General features: G+C 38.0%; 1 protein-coding gene across 6 annotated transcripts in view; it reads right to left on the bottom strand.

The window, feature by feature from the left end:
* Positions 1–374: 374 nt before the first annotated feature.
* Positions 375–18,667, bottom strand: part of LOC126297494 (glucose-6-phosphate 1-dehydrogenase) — a 259,429-nt gene continuing 241,136 nt past the window's right edge. For all 6 annotated transcript variants that reach the window (XM_049988376.1, XM_049988375.1, XM_049988378.1 and 3 more), the window contains 4 exons: positions 14,388–14,604; positions 9,393–9,598; positions 8,307–8,467; positions 375–1,624 (listed from right to left, as the gene is read on the bottom strand). In XM_049988376.1, the coding sequence (XP_049844333.1) occupies positions 1,528–1,624; positions 8,307–8,467; positions 9,393–9,598; positions 14,388–14,604 (681 nt within the window). In that variant the 3' untranslated portion in view covers positions 375–1,527. The remainder of the gene's footprint in view (positions 1,625–8,306; positions 8,468–9,392; positions 9,599–14,387; positions 14,605–18,667) is intronic.

The following is an 18,667-nucleotide window of genomic DNA, read 5'->3' as shown; positions in this document are numbered from 1 at the left end:
AAAAGCATTTATCTTATTGGAATAAACAGTCCACAAAACATTTCTAGAGTAATTAAAAATGGTGGCAATACAATAGCCCTTCTTGAGTTAATCAAAGATTATTTGATCATTCAGGACACTTAATCTTCAAAGTTCTTAATGTTGCACAAAGAGATTGTAACACTTGGCTTCAGCAAATGTATTTCTTACAAAACGTATCTGTAACAAGTTTCAATATGGCATACAAGCAAATTTATAAAACTAGAAAAAAATGCAATAGAAATAAAAGTGGACAACATGCAGAATGAGCACTAAAGATGACTGGGCTTTGTAGAAATGGCATATATACACATGCGTACAATTTTAGCGTGTTTGCATAAAATAATAAACTGGGTAAATTACAAGAAAACAGTCTGGGTGATTTGAAATGAAATAATCTAAAATATTGTCAAATAGTGTGTTTGGCATTACTTCAGTCGGCAACGATTTTTGTATACTCCATCTGTATGTAGCCAAAGCCTATATCCACTTCATGTAATATGGTGTATTATCTACAACTGGATAATGTCTATGATGAATCAATTATGTAATATGTTGCACATACTACTGTGTATTCCACTTATTGTAAAACACCATCGTAAATAGTCTGGGTGATTAACACGAATACATAACATGGACACACTGACAGCACTGAGCAATGTCGATTACAAGGGGGACAATTTTGTGATTCAAAGACAGACAAATTTCAAATTTAACTAATAAATAAAATGAGAAAAAGTTGAACAAAAATTGAAACAAGATTAAAACAAGAAAATTCCTCGAAACTGTAACTCCACTTCGACATGATGAGAAAGATATAGACACAATGTCCACACATTAACATAAATAACACAATATGTATGGATTAAAACCAATACATAAAATAATAACAAGTGAGTCATTTGCTATTTTTGTAATGAGTATCACATCCATTTAAAATAAAGAAATATATCTACAAAAATTTATAAGAATCACAACTAGGAACAGATTGCTAATGTCAGCCTTCACAGAACATTACACTACATGAATTTGTGATTAATCATACTGGTTCACAAATTAAATAATTTTGTTGCTGTTACAGTTTCAGTCAATATCAAAGGCAAAAACTCTAGTGTACATTACTCTTACACAATATTTTGTGCCGATTGTAAAAGAAATGGCATTTCAGCAGAAACTGCAAATAGTTGGTGAAGATTTTCTTAGGCAATTCTTCTAAATGTTGACATATTTAGAGAGTGACATAAGTTCTATATTACAAGTATACAAAATTTGAGCTATGAGTACATTATCTTTTAAAAAACTCCTCCAAAATGCTATGACAAATTAAATATATAAACATGGCCCAAAATGCCCAGTTTCCCCACCCTAGACCTTGAACAACAAATTAACCCTATATACATTATCATCATTCTCTTATTACAATGGTAACATTTCATTACTGAGTGGAAGACATGCATGAAATGAAAGACAAAGCAAATCATGGAACGGATGTCATTCTCTTTCCTATAGTCATGCTTTTGGTGGAACCCATTTATACGATCCATAGTACTTGAAGTTGTTCTCATCACACTTGTGGTCAGAAGCCTTTGGTCCACGTGAACCGTATCTGTAAAAAGTAAACAACATTCTATGATACAAAGTGTCTTTGGAAACTGAATATGCACAGCTCAAAACAGATTCTTAAATGAACAGTACAGTATAAGTCAGCATGCTGCACATTAAATGCTGCTGTCAAAGTGCTCCATCAAGCACTCTGCACGACTTTTTTGATAAGTCGATGGCATGAAGACAGTGTTTCAAATATATGGTCCAATATTAAAAGCACTGCTGAGTTAAAAAATGTAATGGTGCAGAGAAAAAGCAAGAGCATTAAAAAAGATATAAAATTTATCTGAGTCAAACATTATCTCACTGTCAAATTACAATTAGAAATATTTTTCAAGCATATAATAAAAACACATAACAAATAAGAGGTGTTGAATCATGAGAAAAGAGACATTAGTGACATGTGGATACATGAAAGTTACTAAAATTCAGGTCTTAAATTTGCAATGTATTAGCAATTCTTCAGGATAGTGCAGCCAACAAAAACACACATAAAGGAAACAGAACTCCTATATTTGGGAACCACACATTCCTTCTTCAAAGGGAACAAAGAAGAAATCAATAATGTATGTAACAAAGGGAGTGACAGTGTCTGCCAGAACACAGGTTAAGAGATATACATGAAGTATAAAAAGGAAGGGAGGCAAAGATGAAGGAAAACACATTAACGTGACTGGGAAATAGAAGATAACTTAAAAGTATGTGATGTGTCAGCATTAACTCAAGTACTACAACAGGGAGATATAGAGCAAGAATTACAGATGGATATAGAATCAGCAAGGAATGAATGGAAGAAATGATAACAATACATTATGACAATAAATAAAAATACACTATACTCCATAAAGGCAATAAAATTGTTGTGAGAATATATGGAAAAAATGAAGTGCAAGAAGAAATTGATGGGTAGATGGAAGGAGCTTTTTGTAAACTGAGTCCAGAAAGGCAGTGGAATGCAAGGATATGTTGGTGGGCAAGTTCCAAAATTCAGGGGAAATACAAATACCTGATGTTATATAGCAGACTATGACCCCAAAAGGGAAGCCGGGGTCAAACTGTCGGAACATATCAATGAAAAAAGATGACTTGTCTGCCTAAGGGACACCTGCTTCCCAGTTGCTAAGTATGTTATGCAGAACTGGGTGCCAGTAATAACATCAAAATTCTATTTTACTTTATCTTTTTATTATATTTATTTGTTTATGTTTTATTTATAGTATTGTTATTATTAAATTAATTTTCTTCTGCAAAATTATTTTTTTCTTCTATGTCCATCCTCACCTTTTAATAGATCAATTTCTTCTATTATTGAGAATTTGACACAAAGTTGTTACTGGAACATACTTTCCAATGATATTAATGTCACCTTCTGTCAAATGCCTGAATAATGTTTCTCAGTTGAGGATCCATGGTACAATCACCTGAATTGAAGTGGTCCCACAGAGTCTCCACTGGGTTTAAATACAGGGAATTTGGTGGCCAGGGGAGTTCTGTAAACTCATCCTAGTATGCACACCGCCACGAACTGTGTGACACATTGCATTGTTCTGCTGGTAGATGCATCATACCGTGGAAAAAAACAAGTTACATGTAGGAATGAACATGTTCCCCAACAATAGACGCATAGTTGTGTTGAACAATTGTGCCTTGAATGACAAGATCACCCAGGGAATGCCATGAAAACATTCCCCAGACCATAACATCTCCCACATCCAGGCTGGACCCTTCCAACAATTGTCGTTGTGGGTTTGCATTCAGACTTTCTATGCCAATGGAGAATAAAACATGATTCACCTGAAAAGACAACCTGTTGCCACTCAGTTGCAATACTGGCATGCAAATTCCAGCCTTCACCAGTGATGAACAGCTGTCAGCATGGGTGACATTTCTTTCATGATTGGAGGGTCCTTTGTCTTTCGTGGGCAAGTGCTGCACCAACTGAGCTACCTGAGCATGACATGAAGCATCCTCTCAGCTTTACTTCTGCCAGTAATTGATCTCCTATCTTCTAAACTTCAAAGAAGCCCTCCTGTGTAACTTGTGGGACTAGAACTCATTGAAAAACAGATATTACAAAGATATGTCTTAATCACAGCCTGGGAGATCATTTCCAGAATGAACCTTCACTCTGCTATAGAGTGTACACCGATTAAAACTTCCTTGCAGATTAAATCTGTGTGCCAGCCTGGGACTCAAACCTGAGGTACTGGCAGAAGTGGTGCTGTGAGGATGGGTTGTGAGTTGTGCTAGATAGCTCTGCTGGTACAGCACTTCCCCATGAAAGTGAAGGTCCTGGGTTCAGGTCTCAATTCGGCATGCAATTTTAATCTGATAGGAAGTTTCACAACTGGACATTTCCTCTTCACAGAAAGTGCCTTTCAGATACTAGGGTGAATGTAAAGACAGTGTGGATTGAGTTATTCAGCTTCAAAATGGCAAGGAAAGTGCTGCCTTCCACCAATCGCCTGGAGTGTTGCACACCCACCACTATCTTCTTCAATGCTGCCAGACAGACCATACTGAAGAAGCACCAACTAAACTCAACTTCCTCACTGTAATTATCATATTGGTAATGACACTGAGTAGGTTTCAGATTGCCATGAACAACTGAAGAATGTGCCTCAGCACTCAGTAAAATTAACTTTCCTGGCGATATATGAAAAATAAGTCAATTCATAGCGTTCAACACTCATTTAAATGACCAATTTGACATTTCAGTTAATTAAAAAAATAAGTACCCACTTTGTACTGTTTACCTAAGGCATTTTTTAACAATTTGATGGTGTCACCATGGGTAGTTCCTTTTGTCTCCCTTAGTGGCAGACCTTTCTATGGAGGACTTAAGAGGAGTGACCAATCAACTCAGCAGTTATAAAACCAACAAAACTTTGACACTGGACTGATGACATTATATTGGTGACATTTTTATTGTTTGAGCTCAAGGTTTTGACAGTCTCAGAGAGTTCCTTTAACGTCTGAACTCCGTACATGAAAACACAATTAACTAAGAAAATGGAGGAAGCAGGTTGTTTCCCATTTTAGACATTTTAGTGCAATGGAAAAGAGATAGCACACTCACACAGTCTATATTTCAACAGTCCAATCATACAGACCTTTAATTACAGGTTACTAGTTTCCACAGACGGGCACAAACAATGGGCATTCGTAAGACCTTGATCCACCAAGCCCATACTCTCTCAGATGCCAACAACCTGCAACTGGAACTGGAATCCTTCAAATTGTGTTTCGAATAATGGACATTTGTCTCAGCAAGTGCAGACAGAGCTTCAGATGTTCAAACAGCAAAACAAGTAAGAGGTTGAAGCTTTCAAAATGACAGCTCATCTACCATATATTGGGAATATTTCTGCAAAAATACGCAGATTATTAAGAAGACTAAAGGTTAAAGTGATCTTCTGCCCTCCATCAAAAATCTTGGCATGTCTGGGGAATATCAAAGATGACTTAAGAGTTCTGCAAGGCAGAAGTCTATAGGATTCCATGCACATGGAACAAATCTTACAAAGGGAAAACAATGCACACTGTTAAGGACCACGTTGGCAACACCAGCAGCATATTTACCTCCTGCAAGACAGTAAGTTATTGCCAAACTTGTATTTCTACTGATTATCTGATGCAATACAATGAAACAAAAATTGTGGTCCGTACATAAAACTTTTGAAGCTCTATCATCAATGAATCAGTGGAAAAACGGCTGTCTGAGTTTCTTACCAATTAGGATGGTGGTTTTAAATTACATACAGGGTGTACATAAAGTGTGGGAACACTTTCAATTATTTATTGCACAAGAACCAAACATAGTACAGATATCATACATATGTCATTTTGAATAGAAACAATGAAAGTTTTTTTTTTTAATGTAGTAGTTCGGTAATTTGCTGATAGTCAGCACTAATCACAAACGTGGCGAGTTTAGGAGTGGAGCGAGCTTTCTGTGCATTAGAGTTCGACAAAAACAAGTGTGCTACAGCTGTTCAACGGATGTTTAGAAACAAGCACGGTAAGAAGCCACTAACAAGGAAAGTGGTTGTTTGTGCCCGGTAAAGAGAAGCGGATGTCCCAGGCTGAGTGAAGTGAATGTGGAGTGTGTATGAGAGACAGTCATAAGGAGTCCAAAGAAATCGGTGCATCGTGCATCCAGTGAACTCGAAATGGCTCCAATGACAGTGTGGGAAGTCCTGCGACAGGAGCTGTCTATGAAACCATTCAAATTGGAGCTAGTGCAGAAGTTCATTGAAGACAACAAAGACAAGCGTTTTGAGTTTAGTTCGCAGTTGCAACAATTGAATGAAGATGGGGATGACATTGTTGATCACTTAATTTTTATCAGCGCGAAGCCACTTTTCACACTAATGGGAAAGTGAACAGGCATAATTGTGGAATCTAGGGTGCAAAGCATCCACACGAATGCATTGAATTTGAGAGGTAAATGTTTTTTGTGCCTTGTCACATCAAAAACTGTACAGGTCATTCTTATTCACTGAGAGCACTGTCACTGGATATGCCTACTTGGACATGTTACAGCAATGACTGATGTCTCAAATGCAATCAGACTCTCCGTTCATCTTTCAGCAGGATGGGGCTCCACCTCATTTTCATCGTGAAGTTCATGGGTAACTGAACATGGAGCTGCCGCATCGATGGATCAGCTGTGCTACAAAAGGAGACAGCTGTTTCATGAAATGGCCTCCCCGATCACCAGATCTGACTCCATGTAACTTTTTTTCTGTGGGGACACATTAAAGATATGGTGTATCTACTGACTATACTCTGTGTTGTAGCAGAGCTCTGGGAGAGAATATGTGAAGCACCTGCTACAGTCTACGATACCAAGCTGGTCACTCATGGGTCACATATTGAATGTATGTAAAAAAAAAAAAACAACTTTCAGATTTTCTCTTGAAAAAGCAATATGTATGACATCTGCACAATGTTTAGTTTCCACACTTTATATACACCCTGCACTGCTCTGCATAGCCAGTACTATTCTGCAATTTCACAGTTTGAAAATGACTGATCAGATACAATGAGACGAGCTTCCACCACAGAGTGCACCTTGCAGCAGAAGAGCATGCACTCACATAGCGCTTGCACAGTTATAACTCATTGCAACACTTATTTATCAGTGTGATTTTACATAGGCGAGCTCAGTATATTTCTGCCAGTGTTCACCTAAAGAGAGGCCGAAGACTGCACCAAAATATCGTGGCAGCAAGTTACAAACATCCATGGATTAAATGGTGAAAATTTGAATAAGAAGAAAGGCATTCATGGTTTAAATACCAAATGGTAGAAGAAAAATGGGCAACTACCTAATTCTCAATTATGGAAATCTGTTATTAATGAGGGAGAAGAATGTGTTTATTGTGAATAACAAAAAGGGACAGAAAAACAAACAAACAGATAAGAGAAAAGTCAAGAGTTGACGACATGATTGTGACCGTTACAAAACTGAAATGGGGATAAGCATTAAGTGCGGCAGGATGATAGGAGATGGATGAAGAAGAATCTATGCTGGATTTTTTGTTGCAAGAAAAATATACAAGACAACCCAATAAAAGAGGAATTCATGAAAAAGAAAGAAGCAGAACAAAGTTGGATGTGAATTGTTGAAGACTGTAATATATGGAAAAGTCTGGAAAATGGCTATAACCTGTAGTGTAGTGTATGTTTTTCAAACAAGTCACACCATTCTGACAGATTCCCTTAATATCTGCAACATTGTTTTTAATTTTCTTGTTTATAATAAAGCCTAAATCTGAATTTCCTTCTTGCTCTGTTGCTCTGTTCCTCTGTTATGAAACATAAGTCCTGATCTTCATTCTATTTTGGTATTCACTTTTTCACAATTTTGATCACTCTGTGCTATTTAAATTGATTACTTAAGTTTGTTACTGGTGCAAACAAGACGTTAATGAGCCAAGTAGAACAAATAAAAACTTGGATAATAATGGGCATTATGTACGCACACCCCACCAAAAATGTTGAAGAAAGGATGGTGACAGTACACCAACAGTGGCAAAGGGCACTTCCTTGGCTACAGAGGTGGTCTTAATGTTCCTATGGTACAATCCAGACTGATTACGTGAACAACCACATCATCATTAGTGGGCCTTTTACACTTCATTAATAGATTATTAAAACAAGAGCTGAGTGAAAAATGGAAAACACTGTCACACAAGTACCCTTTCCACAGGACAATATTCTCAACCATATACCATCCGTGACAGAGAAAGAACAGTGATTTAGACTCATCAGTTCACTGTCTATCTTATTTTAATTATGATTTCTGATTTTATTTCCAGTCTTTACCTGACTTAAAAATTTGATTAGGTGGAAAAAGATGTTCATCAAGGAATACTATGAGTATTGTGTAGAGTTTGCCAAAACCTATTTTTCTGATACTGTGAAGAAATGGAAACATGAAATGCCAATTCTACAGCTATAAAATGGAAATTAACGTGAATTCTTTGCAAAATAAGAACATGAATTTGTTGATTTTTTACCACAGTTATCAACCTCTACTCAAGCACTATAACTATTCTGCACTTACTGCAAACAGTACAAGTGGAACATGTAAGAATTAATAAAGAACTAATTAAAGATTAGATCAGAGTACAATCTACAATGGAAATTAGAGAAAAGAAAATAAGTATACTTACACATATGGAATTGGAGCAATCTTTTTACTTTCAATCTCATGAAGCAGTGGAGTAAAAATCCTCCATGCCTCTGAAAGTTCATCAGAGCGAACAAAATGCATCTGTGATCCACAGAATACATCAAGTATCAGTCTCTCATATGCATCAGGCATTTTTACTTCCTGTAACAGAAATAACTTACTTAAAGATTTTGTATCTTGTAATGAAATCTGGTAATAAATTCATAAAATCTGAACACAGTAAACAGTAAAAAACCTATAATTTCAGTTTCTCTTTCCCTAGCAAAAGCGTGTGTATTCTTAAAAGCTGTAATAAAACCCCTCAAAATCATGGAATTTCAAAGACAATCAACACACACACACACACACACACACACACACACACACAATAATGACACCTCTCTATTGGCCATGCTGACAAGAAATATAGTGACTCTTAGAAGTCATCTCTAATGCTGGAGCAGAAAGGTGTAGTGCTGCATCAGTACAGTAATAACTATTTCCTTCCAATAATTACCTCTTTATCTTTAGCCTATACGTCACCTCTTGCATCTCCTACTAGAACTATGAAATTTGAATCTCTCTTGTCATAATCAGTTAGCAGTTCTGACTCATCGCCTGCAACTTACTCCTTCTTTACATCTTTTTTTAACGTTTTCAGGATTCTTAGTTTTCATTTTTAGCTACTTAAGCTTATAGAACTTTTGAAAGCTGATGAGTCAACTTATTATTCCAATTTTGTTTTGTCATCCTGTACAGTTAACAATTTTCACCATTTTGTGTTAACTAAAAGAAATCGCAAAGAATATTTGGAAACATAATATTTTGTACAAGTATGAACAAAATGTTACAACATTGTTATTTTGTTTATGCATGTCGCACCTATTTCATATATTTCCAACAACATAAATCATTTAGTCCTTAATTCCATTTGTTTTTGGAGGACCAATCTGATTTACACATCATATAAAAATGAAAAAAGTTTGCCAACTCAGAAACACATTGTGATCACTAAAAATGAATACAGACAAAACATGCAGTATTTTTAGTCAACAATAATTCATCAAAGATTAATTCTTCAAATTACCTTGTACCGACTTCCGTATGTCAAATCCAGTTCTGTTTCCTCCAAATCAAATGTCATTCCGGGGGTTTTTGTCATCATTTTGATGTACACAGCTTCACCTGGCTGGACTCTAATTACTAATTCATTTCGTTTAGGCTTTCCACTAAAAATATCTCCAGGAACATCCTGGTACTGAATTCGTACTTCAGCTTTGCGTTCATTTAATGCTAGTAGAAAAGAGAAAAGTCTAATTAAAATATATTTTTTCAAGTTCTCTCATCATAAATAGTGTTCCATGAAATTTAGGGATTGCAGCCAGATGATGTTGACATCTTGCCATGATACTTCGGCTGGCAACTATTAATCTACCTTAAGGTGAGAGTTTGAAACTGGAGATTGCTAGTTTACATCGCTAATTTGATGATGGATGAATGGTTATCAGCTGAAATATCATGGCAAGATATCAATGACACCCATTTGCAATTCTGAAACTTTATGGAATACTTATTAAAATATACTTTGTAAATGCTTGTTATCGTTAAACACAGTATTTTGTCTTACAAATATATGTGATTCATTAATGGTATGAGTCCCCCAAAATCAGGAAAACATCAGCAGTCTATTATTATTATTATTATTATTATTATTTAATAAAATTTTACATAAACATATTCACTTCTTATTCTTGTAAAAAACTGCAACCTTTGCCGTGAATTTGTTTGTGATACATGGTCAAAGTATTATGTAACTTCAAATTAAAAGAAAAAAGAAATCAGAACATACCAACAATTAAAAATGATAGAACACAATTTGTCACATTTACAGAAGAATACAGTTGAGAAGACAACTTCGCTACTGAAGATCATGAAGGAGGATGAAAATAATAATAAAATCCTTGAATAATTTGGTAAACTGGCAAAGAGTGTGCTATCCTCTGACATCGGTATATAATGACTCCATTACCCAGGTACTACTCAAAGTCACTTCCCCCAGTCAATGGTATTACACTATTATTGCTATAGTTCAAAACTGGTGATGTGACAAATAGTCATGCCAGGGTGGGGGAAATCATCACTGTTGCTGGTTCGGAGCCCAGAAAAACTCTCCCTATGCTGGGGGCTCGGATCCTCATTACTCATTCAAGTAATATACGGATCCAGCACTCTTAACCACTGCCCCAAGCCACTGACTGCGGGAGTAATGCACACGGGGACCGACATGCATGGGATGCCTCTTAGCTGATCACTCAGCATTGGTATCCGTACAGTGAGCATCGCGATTGAGTCTGTGACCTGTAAATAGCACAGCTCACAGCCAGCCAGGCCTACCCACTGTCGAGCCCAGGCACTCTCAGGCTCACCAGTTTTACCCAGCTATACCTGAGTCAGCCACAGGTTCTAAGCCTTCATGCCAAGTCCCCGATAGATGGGATTTGGATAGAAATGATTACTACATGTGTCAGTGTTAAAATCTCACCACACTGGACAAGTAACAACCAAGGACATTTTATTTCGGGTCCTCTACTGCACATCTCATACTGGCTGCAACGTCCACTGCCCTGGAACAAAGGATAGTGTAGATAACAGTCATTTTTATGGGTAAATGCCGTGTGGTCTATCAAGGGGCTCACCATATCCCAACATGCAGAATTCGGATACGAGTTCCTGCATGGACCAACACCTCAAACAACTACCCCAGCAGCTAGCCCATCCCTACCTTGCCAGAGCAAGTAATGTAATAATGTAATGTAATGTAACTTAATATTAAAAGTGTCAATATTGACAAAAATGGAGAAAAAGCAAGAGATCAGTGGCAACAAAAACTTAATATACTTACAGAGAATCCTGCATGATCAATAAAAGGTTATTATTTATGGCCAACAAAATAATTTACATTCTTCACTGGGTACAAGACCAAAACAAGTTTAACTGCTAAACTACAGTAATCACACGTGTTCCCAGTTTACACTTCTGCACTACTAAAAAAATTGTTGGACAAATGACATGAATGTTATGAGCATGATTCATAAAACTGAAGAATTTCTACAAAGCTTGAAATTAATTAAAATACATATCAGAGTACCTTCCATGAGGAAAGTGGGTGCACTCAGTGACTGATATGATTTATAAATTACAGAGCTCGCTAATCATTCGTCCTCTTTCTTTTCCCAGGTTTTATTAAATGACGACCGATTTCTACGCTCTATAATTTATAAAATACAAATTACGTCAAAAACAGTGACAAACAGAAACTGACAAAACATTGGGACAGTTACATGAATTGGCTTAATCTTGCCTTTAATACCACCTGTCATGAGGCACGTAAGATGACACATGCTAAATTAATTTTTGTGTACTCTCTTAGTTCACCACTGATTAATTTGTGGTCATTAAATGATCTATTATCTGATCATAGAGACCCTGAGGGCATCAGGGCTAAATGAGTGGTGGCAAAAAATAACATCTCTCTAGGATATCAGAGTGAGGCATGCGGCTTCAGTGATGATGGAGGTATTGTCTATGTGAAGAATTTCTTGGGGCAGAGTGAAGGGGCACAGGGGATCATGGCAAAAATGTGGCCTCTATTTCTTGGGCCAGGTAGAGGCATTAAGAGTTTGTTTTGTGGAAGTTTCTTGCTACAAGACCCTAAAACATTTAAGAAAATCAGGGTACCAGCTTGTACCAAGTACAAGCTGGTACATAATAAATGAAAGAAACTGGGCTGCCCAACCTAGTATCTGACTTAAGGGGGGAGGGGGAAGGGGGAGACTGATATGTTCACATCAATATTTTGGGTAAGATAGTAGCGGTGCTGTAACTTGGAACTTCCTTGGCATGTGCCACCTTTCCTTTGAAGACCATGTGAATGTGTGGTACAAGGGAAGGGGGTGTAAGCAGTGAACTGGACACAGGGAGTCTGGTGGTAACAGCCACATGCAACATAAAGGTTGCCCAGGACAGTGTCGAATTCTAACTTGGGAAGGCAGCAGGTTTTGCTGTTTGGGGGTGGCTGTGTGATGGGTGGCCACATATTAAGTCATCAGTTCCTTTGTGGCATTTCCATTGTGGGAATTACACTGACCCATCATCTGTGTACTTCTTTATTAAATTCCAAAGGGAGTGCCAGCAGTAACGTGTGTGTTTTGGCGAGTTAAAATTGTCTGTAACTCAAACCTCCTGAGTGGTATCTTGCCATTATGACTTCTGTGTTAAGCTGCCTGAGTTGACACAAGTAAAATGTGTGTGTCTCAGACGGAGGAGCTGTGTTGCTAACTACCACAATGTTAATTTTGATAAATGCATTTCTGTTTTCAGAGTGTGATAGAGGTACGAGCTGACACCTTCTCCTAAATTTTATGTAACTGGTTTTAGATGTTATGGTGTGATGGTAATATTGTTGTTTTTTTCTTTTTAAGAGCTCTAAAAGTTAATTGTTCAACTGTACGTTCAAATCTGCTGGGATGTCCTGTTAGGATCTGTACCGAGTACAAATGTCTTTAGACTACAATCTGAACAAGGTTATTCAGAATGAGGCCTTGCTGTCTGTTGCTGGTGCCTGGCTGGTGGTTTTGGCAGAAACTGTGAGTTGAAATTCAACCCATGTTACTGCAATTCTGTCTGTGTTTATTCAGCTTATTGCTGCCTGGACACTATTTTGTTACTAGCAACTTCTGATCCAATTACTGGCATTTTCAAATAATTTCGATGTTAAATTGTATGCTATAATCGTTGGGGCTTTAATTTTTTTATATTAAGTTGATGCTTTAGTTAGTGGCACTTAAAATATTTGTCTGGGTGTTACACAATCAGATCTTTTCATTAGCACCTTAAATCTTTCCGCATTTATAGTGTTTGATGTATTGTAGACAGTTTTGAACATCATTTACAAGTGCTTAATTGAATAATCGAACCTGCTGAGGTACCAGCATGTGCCTTCTGTAAACTGTTTGTGTTAAATAAATTTTTGAAATTTTTCTGCTGAGGGCCGGCTCACTGGCTTACCACTTCTGGAACCCTGCATTCTTACATTATTTCAAATACTACTCAGTACATGTTGAGATTTTTGGTTTCAGTATAATAGTTGGATTTTTGGTTTCAGTATAATAGTTGCCTTGCCATTCTGTTTTGGTGCTGAGGTATGTGACAAATGAAACATTTCCAAATGAGTAGACAGATCATGATGGTATTTTAAGAGAGCCAGCTGACTGCCCCAACCACATACGTTTCTGTAATTTTACTGTGGGAAACACAACACAGCTCCTATGATGTCAAATGATGTGCAACAATTCTTTGTGGCACCTTGTCACTACATTGCAGCATTGCCCTAGAAACATTTCAGTCTCACATCAATCACTACATGTGTGTTCAGAAATGTGTACTGTAATCAATGGTGAAGAAACAGAGAGCAAATGCTGTGAAAAGATCTAATGCAAAGTGTTTCATCCAGAACCGCGATTTTTGCACAATATATGTCAATGCGATTTAGTTTGTTATTATGCTGTGTTAACCAGATTAGTGTAATGAAAACTGTAATTACCCAAAGACTTTTAAGGAAAAGATTATCCAAATTTACAGTTAGAAATAAGTTTCTGCTGTCCTGAGAAGCACAGTAACACCATGGTGAAATGTACTATGAACGATATTCATACACACTGGGGCTATTTACAATGTATATTTAGAACCATATGACTTCCAGTTGTTAAATATTTTAAAGGAGATATACAGAGTGATAGAACTATACTGAAGGTGAAGCTTAGGAGTAATCAAAGGATTTTCTGCAGATTCCGGCCATATTCTGAGAATTACTAATAAACTACTAAAAATCATTAGTGTAAAATATGCAAGGCTCACTAATATAACCACTTTGAAGCAAGACATTGCTTATAATAAACATTACTTTTATTAGCATGCTAAAAATGCAATTTTCAGGTGGACAAAAGATATACCTGGGAGTGAGAAGAGCATGGGCTCATAAATATGATGCGATACTATGTAAAGTTTCAATTAAAAACAATACCTTTCCCACAACGGAGAATAAATGGTACACCATCCCAACGCTCACTCTTTATTTTTAATACTGCTGTGGCAAATGTTGGTGTTGTTGAACCTGCTGGTACTGTAGGATCATCCAGGTAACCCAGCTTTTCTTCACCATTCCCATCAGGCTTTCCAACATATTGACCAAGGACTACATCATCTAGAGTAATGGGTGGAATGCATCGAAGTACTTTCACCTGTTTTTAAATGCATACAAGAAAAGTATTATTATGGTTGTATATTAAAATTGTTGAATAATAGGCACCATAAATATTAAATATTAAATATTAAATGTACAAACAGTAGCATAAGCATTGCAGTTTTCAACCATTTCACTGGCAATCTCTGTATTCCACAAAGTGAAATTGCTCAACAGAAAACTGGTGATTGGATCTTATGGGATATATGTACAATTCTATATATATTATGTAAATAAACTTGCTCCCCCTTCCACCTGCAGTTTAATTATAGCCCACTGAAGCAACAAAGCATTGTGACTAGAAAAAGGTGCAGATCATATTTGTTTTCAAAAAAGGCTCATCACTGTTGGCCTTTATTGTTAACTGTAGTCTGTTTCAGGCTTATGGGGCACATTTGATGCTCATATATTATGATCTTTAAAGAGTTTGAAAATCTCCTCTGTGAGAGTCAGTACAAGGTTCCATAAATAGTAACTCTGTGAAACTCAGTTCATAGTGTTAATCCACAAGAGCAAGACAGCAGGAGAAAGCAGTATGACATCTTGATACTGTGTTCCTCGGTTCCTTGCAGATATTTGATGCACTTCCACAATGTTATCTAGTGAACAAAATATGAGCTTACAAAAAACTGGGGCCAGCTTAGCGAGTGGACTGACTTTCTAGCAGACAAACTACAGCATGGTATTGTTAATGTTGAGAAATATTCAAATGTGAATGTATCTTTAGGTGTACCACAAGGGGTGTTGTAGGAGGGAGTCTGTGAAGTGAGTAATAAACCTCTCATTTCTGCCACCTCCTCGCAGGCAGCTAGGACAATGTTCCAAAAGACACTACAAGTTCTAAGCATGCAGTAAAGTAAGTTTTCTTCCACAGACTGTTTTTTCTCCGCCAATGCATTTTCAATGAGGCTGAAGTCTGGTGCAGGAGTACTCCAGACAAGATGTAAGCGTTCATTCTGTTCTGAAAACCAGTCCTGCCTCATAGCTGACATGTACACTGAAGACTGATCCTGCTAGAAAAAGATTAATCAATCAGGATATAGTTGACACACTGATGAGACCATAAAATCGCACATAATATATTGGGCAGCATAAAATCAGCCATCTATATGGCAAAGCATCCCAAGTCCACAGGAACACACTGAACCCAAAACTGCTGCAGACTCACAGCTACTGTGAGATGACTTTGGACATGTTTGGATTTAAAACAGGCTCCATGTGGATTATATGCTCTTCCTGGGCCATAACTCACTGTGTAAAATACTGATTCATCAAAAAATGTTACATTCAGACAGCCACAACAGGCATTTTCCTCAGCAAATGCTAATTAGTAGAGTCCACCATGATCATCATGGAGCCCTTTTTTAATGGTCACATATTTGCTACGTAATCTATCCTGCCAAAGCCAGAGCCGAACCATTTCATCTGACCGTTTCAACCACACCATGTTAAGGGGAAAAAAGATTTTGTTGTGATGTGTTTACAAGTTCATACCCTGGACTGATGTTGTTACACATGGATGACCAGTTTCCACATGCCTACTGGATTTTTCAAGAATCATGTCATTTTATTCATTGTTACACAATGTGCTCTGCAATGCCACACCATTCCCCAGTCTCTGATGCTATCAAATTCTCTTCCTCCGCAGTAGCAATGATGTGAACTTGAGGATGAGGCATGGCTCATGAATAAAGTAATTGGACTACAAGCAAGAGGGTTCAGGCATCTGACTTTGTACTGAGTTCTGTCATTGACTATCACAGAAGGAATGGTACAACAGCAGGCATAATTCACTAAGTTGAACTGTTAGTCATTGAAGCACACAACTACCTTTGCTATATGCCCAAGGCTATCACATGCAAAGATAGCTATCAGAAATACAGGTGCGTCTGGAAGATTACCAAATTTTTGGTCCACTTGTGACAGTACCTTGGGAAGAACAAATATAAACTCTCCCGACACTACAACATCAACACACCAGTTTGTTTTTGAGGGAGCCTCCTGCAGATACCATGGAAATGTGCAACGCTATATTTGCCACAAGAGATGCCAGCCTCACTGACAGAAGGGTGAGTATTGCCATCAACAGCATTGCAGTCATGGGCATTACTTTGCATCTGTGAAACATGTGCCCACCGAGTCCTGAGCAGATATACTTCTGTTGGTATGTCTTTAGGATGCCATCCGGTTGCTATGCAGCAGTTCAGTTTGCTGAGGCAAACAAGGATCTACTCATTGCAGCAGCCAAGCAGCCAGCAGTTGCATTCACCATATGAACATGATCACGTCTCTGCAGCCACAACAAACTGCCAGCCACCAGCTATGAGTCTCATCATCTCTGACATTGGCCTCCATGAACTTTGGGCAACAAGGCATAGTATTTACTGATTTTGTTTAAGGACACTTGTCCTCCTCCTAGTCTGTCCACACTTAGACTTGTGCTATGAGGTCTGAACAGGGCATATTGCTTCGAGATTTTGTATCTTTATCAAAAACTCTAAGTGAGAGCCATTTAGTGTCAAGTATAGATCAAGACAATTAATTCACTGTGTTCCATTTATCTTGCATCTTACAACACCAGACAACTTTAGTTGTCAATCATTTTGTTTGTACTGATCAAAATAAAGCACCTTTGGTTTTATAGCTACCTGATAATCTCATCTCGTGTTGTGCACCCAAAATAAGGTCACTATATTTCTGGCAATGAGGATAGAAGGTTTCAAAGTTTTCATCGCTACAGTTAATGGTAACCAGTTTTTAAATGCAACAGACAATATTTCTGGCAGTTTCAAGTACAGTCAGTGCTACCAGGGCATTTTTCCAGAACTTGCGAAGTGCCAGCCTCACTGACAGCAGCACAAGAATCACCATCAACAGCACCACAATCAGGTGCACTGTTTTGCAGCCAAGAGCAACATGCCCACCAAGAGCTGAGCATAAGTCCTTCCAGTGCAAGTGATATTACACAGTCCACTCACATTAGTGTGACCAGGGTATACATTAAACATAACAGCACTCACACATGGCAGGTGGTAGCACTAGAAGTGGAGTGTATTGGAGTGTCTTGGAAAACAGTGTAATCATTGCCACCATGCAGAAATGGATAGATTTACCTTATGTCCAAAAGGGCATGATCATTGACTTTCGGGCCAAGGGTGGAAGCATTTCTGAAACGGCTAAGTTTGTAAACTGTTCACATTGCCTATCATTAAAGTATACCATGTACAATCAAATGGCGCTATCCAAAATCGATACTGAGGTAAACGTGGTGAACAACAGGCCATAGACAACAGGGGTGAACCATGTCTACAGAGATGTGTATAGGTAAATAAATATGCAACTGTTGAGCATCTGACCATCCAGATGAACCAAGGGGGCTACAAACACTGTCTCCTCAATGATCTTTCAGTGGATGTTGCTGCATTTGGGCCTCTACAGCAGGCACCTGGTTCATGCACCCATGCTGACCGTTGTTCATCAGTGATGCAGACTAGAATTTTCATGCCAATATTGCAACTGGACAGCCACTGAGTAGCAACAGGTGGCCTTTTCATTCAGATGACTCACATTTTACGCCCCATCAGACAGATGGCGAACACCCTGCAACAATCACTGCAAGGGTCCAGGACTAGGCAGAGAGTGTTATGGTCTGGGGAATGTTTCTGTGGTATTCTCCGAGCGTTCTTGTCATTTTGGAAGGCACAATGGAACAACACAAGTATGTTTCTACCCTTGGGGAGCATGTCCACCCATGGATGCAATTTATTTTTTCCTTGACACAATGACATCTACCAGCAGGACAATCCAAGGTATCACTCAGTGCAAACTGTACGTGGATGGTTTGAAGAGCACTACGATGTGTTTACTGTATCCCCTGGCCACCAAACTCCCTGGATTTATGCCCAATCAAAAACCTGTGGGACCAACTAGACCAGGCTGTTCACAACATGGATCATCAAACCGAGAAACCCAGTGCAACTGGCCACAGTACAGGAGATGGGATGGCTCCACATACATGTCAGTACCTTCCAGAACCTCACTGACTCTCTTCCTGCACACCT

The sequence above is a fragment of the Schistocerca gregaria genome, chromosome X (genome assembly GCF_023897955.1).
Source record: "Schistocerca gregaria isolate iqSchGreg1 chromosome X, iqSchGreg1.2, whole genome shotgun sequence".
In the NCBI taxonomy this organism is placed as follows: domain Eukaryota; kingdom Metazoa; phylum Arthropoda; class Insecta; order Orthoptera; family Acrididae; genus Schistocerca; species Schistocerca gregaria.
This window is presented reverse-complemented; position numbering and strand designations above follow the sequence as displayed.